At 46.1% G+C, this 11,522-nt stretch overlaps 1 protein-coding gene and 3 non-coding genes across 4 annotated transcripts; all 4 read left to right on the forward strand.

Moving 5' to 3' along the window:
• The first annotated feature begins 7,466 nt into the window (after positions 1-7,466).
• LOC100383235 (Protein indeterminate-domain 11) lies at positions 7,467-10,313 on the forward strand. Its single transcript, NM_001175897.1, has 3 exons — positions 7,467-7,892; positions 8,446-8,866; positions 9,181-10,313. Exons 1-3 carry the CDS (start codon positions 7,655-7,657, stop codon positions 10,097-10,099), a joined length of 1,578 nt encoding a protein of 525 aa, NP_001169368.1. The 5' UTR covers positions 7,467-7,654; the 3' UTR covers positions 10,100-10,313.
• A 179-nt stretch (positions 10,314-10,492) lies between these two features.
• On the forward strand, positions 10,493-10,574 carry LOC111591283 (small nucleolar RNA R41). The gene has a single exon (XR_004857497.1). It is a non-coding gene; the product is annotated as a small nucleolar RNA R41 (small nucleolar RNA).
• Positions 10,575-10,660: 86 nt separating this feature from the next.
• Positions 10,661-10,735, forward strand: LOC111591212 (small nucleolar RNA Z155). The gene has a single exon (XR_004857453.1). It is a non-coding gene; the product is annotated as a small nucleolar RNA Z155 (small nucleolar RNA).
• Positions 10,736-10,843: 108 nt separating this feature from the next.
• On the forward strand, positions 10,844-10,986 carry LOC111591235 (small nucleolar RNA snoR77). Its single transcript, XR_004857471.1, has one exon. It is a non-coding gene; the product is annotated as a small nucleolar RNA snoR77 (small nucleolar RNA).
• The last annotated feature ends 536 nt before the right edge of the window (positions 10,987-11,522 follow it).

Below are 11,522 nucleotides of genomic sequence, written 5' to 3' on the forward strand. Positions count from 1 at the left end.
CGCATTAGGTGCGATTGCTACTGCTATATAAGTAACTAACTGTTCAAGAAAAATAATTGCTACTTGGTTAGAATTGCAAAATAAAAAGTAAATAGCAATTGCAACTTGGGAAAAACAAAAAAAACCTTTTCAGCTCAGGATTAGATGCGATCTTCCGCCTAAGTGCAACAGCCTTGGCCAGGGGTATCTCAGGTTGATTACGAGGGATCTTGAACGGGGATATGTACTCCCTAGGCTTCTTCAGCACTCTATCACCTAGGCGCTTGAATATCATCCTTTGAAACTCACTGAAATCAGCCTGGCCTACTGAGACTTCGTCTTGAGAAAGTCGGATTGGTTGGGTCAAATTGTTGATATCATCATCAGACTCCGCCGGGAACTGGATATCATCAAATGATGAGCTGGGTCCTGCCTGGCCATCAATGCTCTTCTCCAAACTATCAATCTCAGCTTTGGCCTCCTGACGAAGCATGTTCAACCTATCCTCGTACTGTTGGTGCTGCTCAGCATATTCTTTTGACATTTGTAACTGGAACATCTTCTTTAACTTGGCAGCGGGCACCGGCTTTTTCAAAGCTTTGATGTTGTCCTTTAGCTGTTTCTGGATTGCAACCTGTATCCTTTTCTCCTCCGCTTCAACCTTCTTCTCGGCATCAGCCTTCTTCTTCACAACTTCTTCAGCTGCAGCCATTCTCTTAATCTCAGCTTCTTCAGCCTCAGCCTTTCTCTTAATCTCAGCTTCTTCGGCCTCAGCCTTTCTCTTATCCCCAGCTTATTCTTCCTTCTTCTTCTCAGCTTCTTCAGCTGCAGCCTTTCTCTTGATCTCAGCTACTTCGGCCTCAGCCTTTCTCTTATTCTCAGCTTCTTCTGCCTTCTTCTTATCAGCTTGTTCGACTTCAGCCTTTCTCTTCTCAGCCTCCTCAGCTTCAGCATTCTTCATCTCAATCTCAGCCTTCTTCTTCTCAGCCTCTGCCTTCTGTGTGTTGGCAACTTGAATGGACCTATCGCTCCTCCTTGAGTAAGTTATATGATCCTGGTGCAGTTGAGTAGAATAGCCAAATTAACATATTTGTATTATGAAAGTGAATCATTTATATTATAAAAAAAGACACGAATTGCATGAACATACCTGGGCAGTAGGATGTTGCATCCCAGTGTCCCTGCTCAGAGGCTCCTCTTCTGTCTCAGGTGGTCCCTGTTCATAATATATGATTAATTGCAAGTTGGTATAGGCTATGATTACTACAATAGGTGGGGCCCGATTGCAACTATGGACTGCTTTCACATGGGTATCAGATGATCTTACCACAGGCTGTTGATCATTGCCAGGGGGGTTTGAGGAAGCCTTCCTCTTGCGAACAGTAATTCGTGGTGCACGAGTCGGCTGGCTATTGGGAGGGGACTGTAATTGTAGAAAAAGGGGGAAAATCATAATATTAATCAGAAAAAAGGAGTTGATGGTAATAAAAAACACAATAAACTAACCTCGCCATCAATGCTTGCAAAGTGCTCTCGGGAATACATCATTTGCAATATATCATCAATACTTCGGATTGACCCACGTAAATCAGGAGGTGCTGCCAGGGGAAAGAATAAAAAATATAAATGAAAAAAGGAATAATCAAGATGAGAGAAAACATTTTTTAAGCATGGAAGACATAGGTAGGCTTACTTCTATTCAAATTTCCCTCTTCCAGATCAATGTCATCACCACACAATGGGGTTCTCGTAAAATCTAAGCTGTCATCAAGATCTCCACCACTGCAATCCAACTGTATTTCTTCACTATCACCTCCTCCAGGTTGGTCTTCCGGTACATTTGAAGTAGTTCCTGATCCTCCATACAAATTTAAAAAAGTGATTGAAAGCACAAAGTGATGTATATGGGTAAAATTGCAACTTGTATGGTGGGTGGTTGCAACAATAATATTATACTGTATGCAATAAAAAATACCTGCTCCAGCTCTAGGGTCAATTGCAACGGGACTCCGTATAATTTCTTCACCATCACCTCCTCTAGATTGGTCCTCCGGTGCAATTGAACTAGTTCCTGCTCCTGCATACAAATTTAAAAAATGATTGTAAACACATATTGATGTGTCTGGGCAAATTGCAACTTGTATGGTGGGTGCTTGCAAACAATAATATTATCCTATATGCAACAAAAAATACCTGCTCCTGCTCTAGGGTCGTTCTTCACCTTCCTCCTGCGCTCTTTGGCAGCTCGCTTCTCAACGATAGCGTCAGCGATAAGCTTCTGAATGCCAGTGTAGCACTCGTGGTGAGCTTTTGCCATAAGGTCGCGGGATATTGTTGAATACTTCACAGCCTTCTGTGCGTACGACTGGGCTTCACTAGTGCTTTCATCAAACGCCTTCAAGATGTTCAGCGCATCTGACTTCCTACTCCTTCCAACTAAATCAGTAATACTCTGACCAAAAGAAGATCTAAAGCTAGGGTACTGGTAAAAGACTGGGGGTTGGATATTGAAGGAAGCATGACCGACGGGATCATGGGATGTGCCAAGCACATCAGCAGATGTCCCAGTAGGTGCTGCTGTTGCTACTGGGACAGATGCTGCTGCTACTGGGTTAGGTGCTGCTGTTGGATTAGGGACTGCTACTGGGGCAGGTGCTGGTACTGGAGCATGTAATATTGCTAGAGCACCAATGGGGACGCCGTAGCACGTGTCAGTGATACTTCTCAACTGAAAGTAAAAAAACAATGATAAAATGATAAATGAATAACAAATTGCAACTATTGTGGAGTATCATTTGCAACTTACCCTGAGGTGTCCAAACTCAGTGGTCCCAGGAGGAACATCTCCCCTGAGATCCATATTTGCTATAGCATCAATCATCTTGGAGTCCAAGAAAGCACATCGAGGGATTGAAAAAGGACTTGTGTCTAATCCATGTTGCAGGTTGTCGACATAAAGCATCTGCATGTTTTTAACATTAGGTAAAAGACACATGGGTATTTTAGGTTGAATTCATATAATGAAAAAAAGTAAACCAAATTGGCACAGGTGCAATAAGCCAGTTGAAATAGCCTCATACTAAAATTATTGCTACTTTATGAACAACATAAATTACAAAATACATGTGAATGTGTGAACTAAGTTATCATAAAAAAATGCCCTCAAGTTGCAACTTGTAACATATGACAGTTGTAACAGTAAACATAAAAAATTACTACTTGTGTAATTGGAAGAGTAAGTTGCAAGGGCGAAAATTGAATGTGTGTGTTGAGCTTACAGCTACAAAGATCCCGCATCCACTGATGGGTGCGTTAATGCCTTTCTCCACAAAATCCTTTCTATAAAGACGAGCAACTATGCTCAGCCTGTCTACTACAGCTTTGCACCAGTTCTTGTTGCCCATGTTCTGGATGTCCTGAGTGTACTTCACATCATCAATCCTGATGCGAGTGTCAGTATTGGAGAATAGAAGACACTGAAATGCTGCCATGAAAAAAGCTCTCAGGCCCAGCTCCCCATTGAGAGTCCTCTTCTGCAATCTATCAGTGATAACAGATATATTGATGCCAGATATGCGTCTATAAGATTTCCCACAAATTTGCTCCCCCAGCTCGTCCCGCAAGGCACGAGCATCTGCATCAGACATGGGGGGCGGATCACTGCCAACATTTGGTAACTGCAAAACACACCAAACACTGTGTTCGGTGATTTGAATCTCTTTCCCACCACCAATCTCTAATTTCATTGTTTCTGGGTTAAGCTTCCGCATCAGCCAGCTAAGCAACTTTCTCGACAATAAATGTGGCTTGAATCTAAGCAGGCCGCCAAACCCCTTAGCAACCACTTCACTTTTCAATTCATCAGATAGAGAATTCACAAGCTTTATAAACTTCCCAGGTGAGCATCGAATAGCTCGTGTCTTAGTTATACCCTTATTTTCATCTCCACCAACAATACCAACATTGTCATCACCAGACCCATCGCCACCAGGAACAAACTCTGTGTCTTTTTCATCATCACTTTCGGCGTCTTGTATAGGAGGGACTTTCAACCTTAATCTCTTCTTCCTTTCCTTTAATTCATTTTTATCTAATTGCTTTCTCTTGTTTTCAACACGGGGAGAGCGACGGACAGCATGAGCGCCTTGCTGGCCTGATACATTCTGATCTTGATCCATTATAAAAAACACTGAAAAAATGGGAATGAAAAAAACATGAGGGCACAAACACATGGTACAGATCTCATAACCAAAAATTGCTAATCAACAAACTAAAACACACAGTACAAAAATAGGAACAAAAAATAGTTGCAATACACACTAATGCTGCACACATACATTAGTACTGGGACAGAATTGCAACATGCGACATAAGACAGTTGCAACAAGACTGCTAAAAAATTACTACTGGGACAGTTGCAACAGTGAATTTAAACAAATAACTAGTTGTATACGAGCACAGTTATAAAAGACAGTAATGATGTATGTGGTCTGAAAGTAAAAATTATACAGTTGCAACTTATGTCATGGACCAGTTGCAACAAAAGGTACACTGCAGTTACAAAAAAAGTGGAAACATCTGAGATTATAACCTAGAACACAAACTGCTTATTCAAAAATGAAATGTATCCGCATTAACCTAGATTATAACCTAGAATACAACAATTAATAATTCCAATCAACGAATAATACTAGTTGCAACACTTGGGGAAAAAATGGGGTTTACCTGTCTATTACCGAAAATAACAAAACAAATCCAAAAAATGGGGACAGAGAAATGGGAGAGAGATCGGATGCGCTTACACGGCGGTCGCGGGCGCAAACTACTTCGGCGCGGGCTACGTCGACGTTCGCGGTCTACGTCTCAGGCGAGCAAACGATTCTGACGGGAGCGGAGGATCCGTTCGTGGAGAAGTGTGGAGGGGGCCGGAGCTGGGAACGAGCGGGAGCGTGCGGGATGGACGAAGACGGGAACGGGAGCGAGCGCACAACGGCTACGGCGAGGGCTAGGTCGCCGGGGAAGAGAATGGATTGAGCCGTACGCGGAGGGCCAGGAAAGTGAAAAAGGCACAGTCGGGCGCGGGTAAGTGAAAAGGCACAATATCGGTTCCGCTGCGTCGGTTCGGCTGTGTGGATCGGTTGGATCGGACCATGTGCTGATGTGCACATGGGCGCGTAGATTGCGCCTGGGTGCATTCTCTATATTGAATGCACCCAGGTGTAATATATAATAACAGTATATATATATATATATATATATATATATATATATATATATGCTGAGAAATCAAATCAGACTACAACATATAATGAAAATGTGACATACTATACGTTGGTACTACTTATGCTGTTCGGCATATGCAGCCGCTCTGTTATACGGTTCTTTCACAAGACAATTCCAGCCACGGCCTGCAGACATAAACAAATAGAATTTCTGCATGCTGCGGCTAATAGTATAAGAAAGTCTACTTAGAGCAATAAGGCTAATAGTATAGCCAACTGCTACTTAAAGACATAATCTATTATACTAGTTAGAGCAAGATTAATAATATATAGCTGACTGTTGACGACTGTAAAAATATTTGTAACCTATTTTAGTTAGCTATTCACTATAAATATATGACTCGCCTCACAAAAGTTTATGGCTCATGTGTGGCGTGTGATGTCTAAGGCGACTACAAGTTTACTAACCCGCACCTTCTATTTTCTATTCTCTCTCCTTCGTCTTAGTATTCAACCTGCTTACATCATGTTACTATACTTGCTCGCAAAATATTACTTTTTTATAAAACAATTTAGTACTTACAACAATTATACTGTAAATAATGATATTTCGGTTAAAAAATGTTGGATCAATTTCACGTGGTTAGTTACTTTTTTAAAACTAAGCATTGATTCGGACCAAATTAAGATACTTTGTTTGGATATCGATATTGGAGGACATAGAATTGAATTGGGCTCAATACCAAATCAACCATGATATTGAAATTAGATGTAATTCTAATTCTATTGTTTGGATGCCACTGAATTGGAGTTTGGAATTATGTGGTCCAATTCCACGCAATACAAAGGGGTGATGCTCTGTATTGGAAGAGAAAGTTTCTAGTTATAGTCTAATTCTAAGGAATTGAGTCGCTGATTTCAAATCTCAATTTCAAGTGCAACCAAATAATAGAATTCTAGAAACCCGATTCTAATTTCTAGTTCTGTGCTTCAATATCTACATCTAGATAGGGTATAAGGTTCTAGTGTATTCAACAAGCCGAGGTCGATCGGTAGAAAGATTGGTTTTGGGGATCAGGTAAATTTATATATAGGCGCTGAATTGAAAACGATCGAGGGCAGGCAGGTAATACATGCAGGCGCCCTAGGCAAGAAAACAAGGCAACAACAAGGAGAGGCCGATCAACTTGACCACCACCAAGCAGGTTGCTGTCATTGCAAGCTACTAGTATTTTGTACTACCAGGAAAACATGGGGCATTGTCTGTAGCCGGCCGATCGATCCCGAGGAGGGGGAGGAAACAACAAAGGCCCACTGCGTGGATCCAAACAATGCACACATATAAAATTAAACTCTCTCTCTCTCTCTCTCTCTCTCTCTCTCTCTCTCTCTCTCTCTCTCTCTCTCTCTCTCTCTCTCTACTCGTCTTCTCCTAGTCCTAGCTCGCGCGGCTGCCTAGCTAGCGTACATTGTACACATTAACCAGCTCTCTCTCTCTCTCTCCCTGTGTATTAATCTATGTATATCATGTGCACTCAAGTCAGCACTGACACACATACAGAAAATGTCAGGCACTAGCTAGCAGTGTGCTCCCTCCTTAAAAAACAATTTTAGGTTCGAACCAGGCAATTTTTAAAAAAAAATTGGTCTATATTATAAAAAGCAGCAGAATGTTTATGTCTCCACATATTTAAATTGTAAAAAAAATATTTTCTTCGGTATTATAATAACATTTCTATATAGATTTAGTTAAGTTTTAACTCTCCAAAACAATAAGATTGTCTTCATCAGTTTACCTGTCATATATCTCTCGTCAGACCTTTTATTTTAAACGTTACTACGTAATAGTATAGTCTATAGTGTAAACACAGTGTTTTACACGATCATATACATTACTGGAGCTAGGAGAGAGCCTAAGGGCTCGTTTAATTTGGTAGAGCTCCGCTTCATAATTTTCTAGCTCCGAGAGCTGAGTTTTTAATAAAGTGATTCCGAATGATTTTCTGATAGAAGTGAATATATCTTATGAAAATTGTTTGACAAATAGTATGTGAAATGATTCTTGAGGAGTTGAAGAGTGGAGAGCAGGTTGGGAGCGGAGGGAAGCAAGTTCTTTTGGCTCCCACTTTCCAATACAAAATGGAAATTATATTAACTCCGCTTCTACTGGAACGTGGCGTGGTGTGAAAAGCAGCTAGCATGGAAAAGTGGCAGGATAAATACGAGACCAACCACTCCCTCCCTTCTATTGTCCGTTGTCCGTCTCTCAAGAGAACTGAAGAACACACAATTTCTCATTTTCCATCTCTAGCTCATCTCCTACAAACAAGAGTCTGCATATAGCAGTATAGAAGGCGTGTGTCTGCCTGTCAATTTGTTGATCTCGCTAGCGCGTGTGGCTTTGGCGCATGCAAGCAGCAGGTTAGCTGATTGCTATCATCCGCATCGGATCCATGTCGGGAGCTGCCGGTAGGGAGTGCACCGGCGGCGGCGGCAGTCGTAGCAGCAGCTTCTCTTCTGTGAGCAACGCATCACCTACGGAGGTGGAGGAAGAGTTCCTGCGGTACCACACCAATCCGCTCCTCGGTGGCCCCACGACGGAGATGCGAGACGACGGCGGCGTCACCGGCGGCCCCTCGGATCAGCCGCCGCTGACTGTGAAGAAGAAGAGAAGCCTTCCCGGGACACCAGGTTCTTGCATGCAGTACAAAGATTCCTAACTATAGTCCCGTCCCGTCATAGCTAAATTAAAGCTACATGCAGAGCAGATGCATGCATGGGGAGATTGATTACCGTCTCTCCAATTCGAACCGGGTCCGGGTATACTAATACTAATTACTATTAGGACGTGTTTATGTGTTAGTTCTTGAGAACAATTGGCTTCTTTCCATTGCGCATCTTTATGGTCGATCTTTTGCGAATCTTGTGAACTTAGAGCTATGATTGATAGGGCAGAGAAAGCTCAATCATGACGACAGCAACTGTTTAGCAGTCCAAACCTCCCTTTCACCCAAGAAGATGATGACGACACATACTACGTACTGTCTGTGAGGAGGGAATATTTTGAACATTGTTTGTGTCGATCTATCAGGTTGATTTAATTAATGCGAACTAAACTAATTAATGGACTTAATTAATTAGCTAGCTTTGTTGATAGAATCTAAACGATCGATGGCAAGGAGAATGAGATGAGCTCGATCACCATATATCATCAGCTAGCTAATTTGCTACTATTATTCTTCAGACCCGAGCGCGGAGGTGATCGCGCTGTCGCCGCGGACGCTGATGGCGACGAACCGGTTCGTGTGCGAGATCTGCCACAAGGGCTTCCAGCGCGACCAGAACCTGCAGCTGCACCGGCGCGGGCACAACCTGCCGTGGAAGCTGCGGCAGCGCGGCGGGCCCGGAGGAGGCGCGGACGGCGGCGGGCCGCCGAGGAAGCGGGTGTACGTGTGCCCGGAGGCGTCGTGCGTGCACCACAACCCGGCGCGCGCGCTGGGGGACCTCACGGGGATCAAGAAGCACTACTGCCGGAAGCACGGGGAGAAGAAGTGGAAGTGCGAGCGCTGCGCCAAGCGCTACGCCGTGCACTCCGACTGGAAGGCGCACGCCAAGGTCTGCGGCACCCGCGAGTACAAGTGCGACTGCGGCACCGTCTTCTCCAGGTATATATACGCTCTAAGCCACATCGTCGGCTCGTCCTAAGCCACATCGTCGGCTCGTCGCGTCGTCGGCCGGCGTCGTTGTCAGTGTCCGTCACTGGACGGGCGATGCATGGCCGGCGGACATTGCATATATGCATGCACGTACTGATAGTATGCGACATCTATACATCAGCCAGCAGGCGCACTAGGCACTACGGTAGTAAGTAGTATGCGATTTCATGCATGCCGTGCGGATATACATCAGCATTTTACAAAAAATGCTTATACGGCGTGCATATGCTTCTCTTGGACATGCACCATTATTACCACACCAGGCGAGACAGCTTCGTGACGCACAGGGCATTCTGCGACGCCCTAGCCCAGGAGAACAACAAGCTATCCCAGCCCATGAACATGGCGACGGTGGCCTCAGCCCTCCAGGGGCAAGCTCCCCACCACCACCACCATCACCACCTGGCGCTACCATCGTCGTCCCAGGCGGCCGACGACCACGACAATGCAGCCGGCGATGACGACAACGACGGCGACGACTTCGCCATCGACACTAAGAGCCCGCAGCTGAGGATGCTCCCCGCCATGTCCGACTCCGCCGCCGCCGACAACAACAACAACAATAACCCGCTATTCCTGCCGCCGCCAAGCATGGCCGGGTGCATGCTCTCCAGCCTGCAGCAGGGCGGCGCCGCGAGGCCCGCCCCGCCGCCGCCTGCATCCTACTTCAGCGGCGGCGGCAAGGCAGCAGGCCTCTACGACCCCAGCGCGTCCTCCCCGGCGAGCATGTCGGCCACGGCGCTGCTGCAAAAGGCCGCGGAGATGGGCGCCACCGCCGGCGGGTACGGCGCGGGCGCGGGCTTCTCCACCGTCGGATTCGGGCCCATGATGGCTGGGCCTAGCGTCATGGGCCTTTTTGGGCCTGTGAAGACTCCTGCGGCGCTCTCGCTCGAGGTGTACGATGGGATGCCGTTGGGCCCGACACAGCTGGTGGGCCTCGACGTGGGCAGGCTCTTGCCGGGCCAGCACCACCTCTACGGCAGCAGCCATGGCCATGGGGTCGGCATCGGCTCCATGACCAGGGCCATCGGGTCGCTGATGCACGGCGGCGGCCAGCAGGCGGAGCAGCACCGGCGGCCGGACGACGACACCCGCGTCGTGGATTACCTCGGCGTCGACGACCAGCGGACCTGTTTCAGCGGTGTGAGCCCCTTTGGGCCTCACATAGGCCCATGGGCTTAGTACCTATGTACCCTGCCTGTGCCTGTTTCCCTTCCTCATGCAAATGCAAACTTACTACCCTTGGGCCGTGTGGTTTGTTTGTCCGGCGAGGTAACTGGGCTGGCCCTGTAAGATGCTGAGGGTATTCTTGTCAATCTAGCATCATCCGAGTCACCGGAGCAGAAAAACCCTAACCCACAAATCACCCCCCTATATATAAACAACGGCTTCCTCCATTCTTCCTCTGTGCCGCCGCAATCCTCTGCAGCCACCTGAGTCGTCAGGTTTATTCATGGCTCGGCTGACGCGGAAGCACGATTGTCCATTCATCGCCTTCAATTTCTTCTTCATTTTCTCTGGTTCTTTTGGTTTTGCTTCTGTCTTTTTTCCTGCTTGCTTTGTCTTCTGATCTGACTGGAGGCTGTGATGACCAAAAATACCTACCTATTTTCAGACTCCTGACGATAGAAACCAATGGATCCTTCTGAGCCTTCCTAAGGTTTATACTCAATTTGTCTTCCCTGCTTGTTTATGTTTTAATTTGCTTTAAAAAAACGCGAAAGGAAGGCAGGATTTTTGCCTTGTTGATGTGATGATAAACCTGGACAGAAACTTCGGTGTTGACCAAAATTTCAGACTACAATTATCTGATCAACTGCAAAATCGTGCCTTTCTGATAGTGAATTTGACCAACTGCAAAAATCCAGACCACGATTTTTATGATACGTCACAAGTTTCTGAGTGTATTTCAACGAGCGACGATTCAGGCAGCCCCTTTGTCCGATCTCAATGGCAATGGAGGTGTTGCGTTGCTCGGAGATAGAAATCTTTTGGTCTTCAGATCGGCTGAGTGGGGAGGCCCGCCTCCCCTCGCTGAGGCTGGTCTAGTAAGTCTCTGAAAGTGCTCTCGACTAGGCACCTTTTTTGCTATTTGAATTTAAATAAATGAATTGCTCATTTGTACGAGCCCGTGCTTACAACAGAAACATATAATACCATTGGTAACTTATGTAAGCTAGGGATGACCATCGACACATATTTGATCAGATCTTAAGTTGCATGTGCATTCCTGTAAATCAAAACTTTGTACTCGGCAGAAGCACCGCGAAGTAGTATGAAGTAGTACTTGGTTGACCACGGGCGCAGCTGGAGGTCGCCGCCAACCTGGAGCGGCGGTACCGCACCGTGGGCATGGTCGACGACGGTGACAGGCTCATGGCGGTGTGCAACCGGGACCAGGTTGTATGTGTGGATGCCCGTAGGATGAGCTCACTGGAGACGCGCGTGGAGCTATTCCATGTGGATTTGTAGGAGGAGAAGATGTCGCGGATCGAGGACCTAGGTCAGCCTGCGGTTTTTGCAGGGCTACGAGACGCGGTACTCGGTAGAAGCATCGCGTCTTGTAGCCCTGCGAAAATCGCCCGCTCACCTAGGTCTTCGATCC

The sequence above is a fragment of the Zea mays genome, chromosome 3 (genome assembly GCF_902167145.1).
Source record: "Zea mays cultivar B73 chromosome 3, Zm-B73-REFERENCE-NAM-5.0, whole genome shotgun sequence".
In the NCBI taxonomy this organism is placed as follows: domain Eukaryota; kingdom Viridiplantae; phylum Streptophyta; class Magnoliopsida; order Poales; family Poaceae; genus Zea; species Zea mays.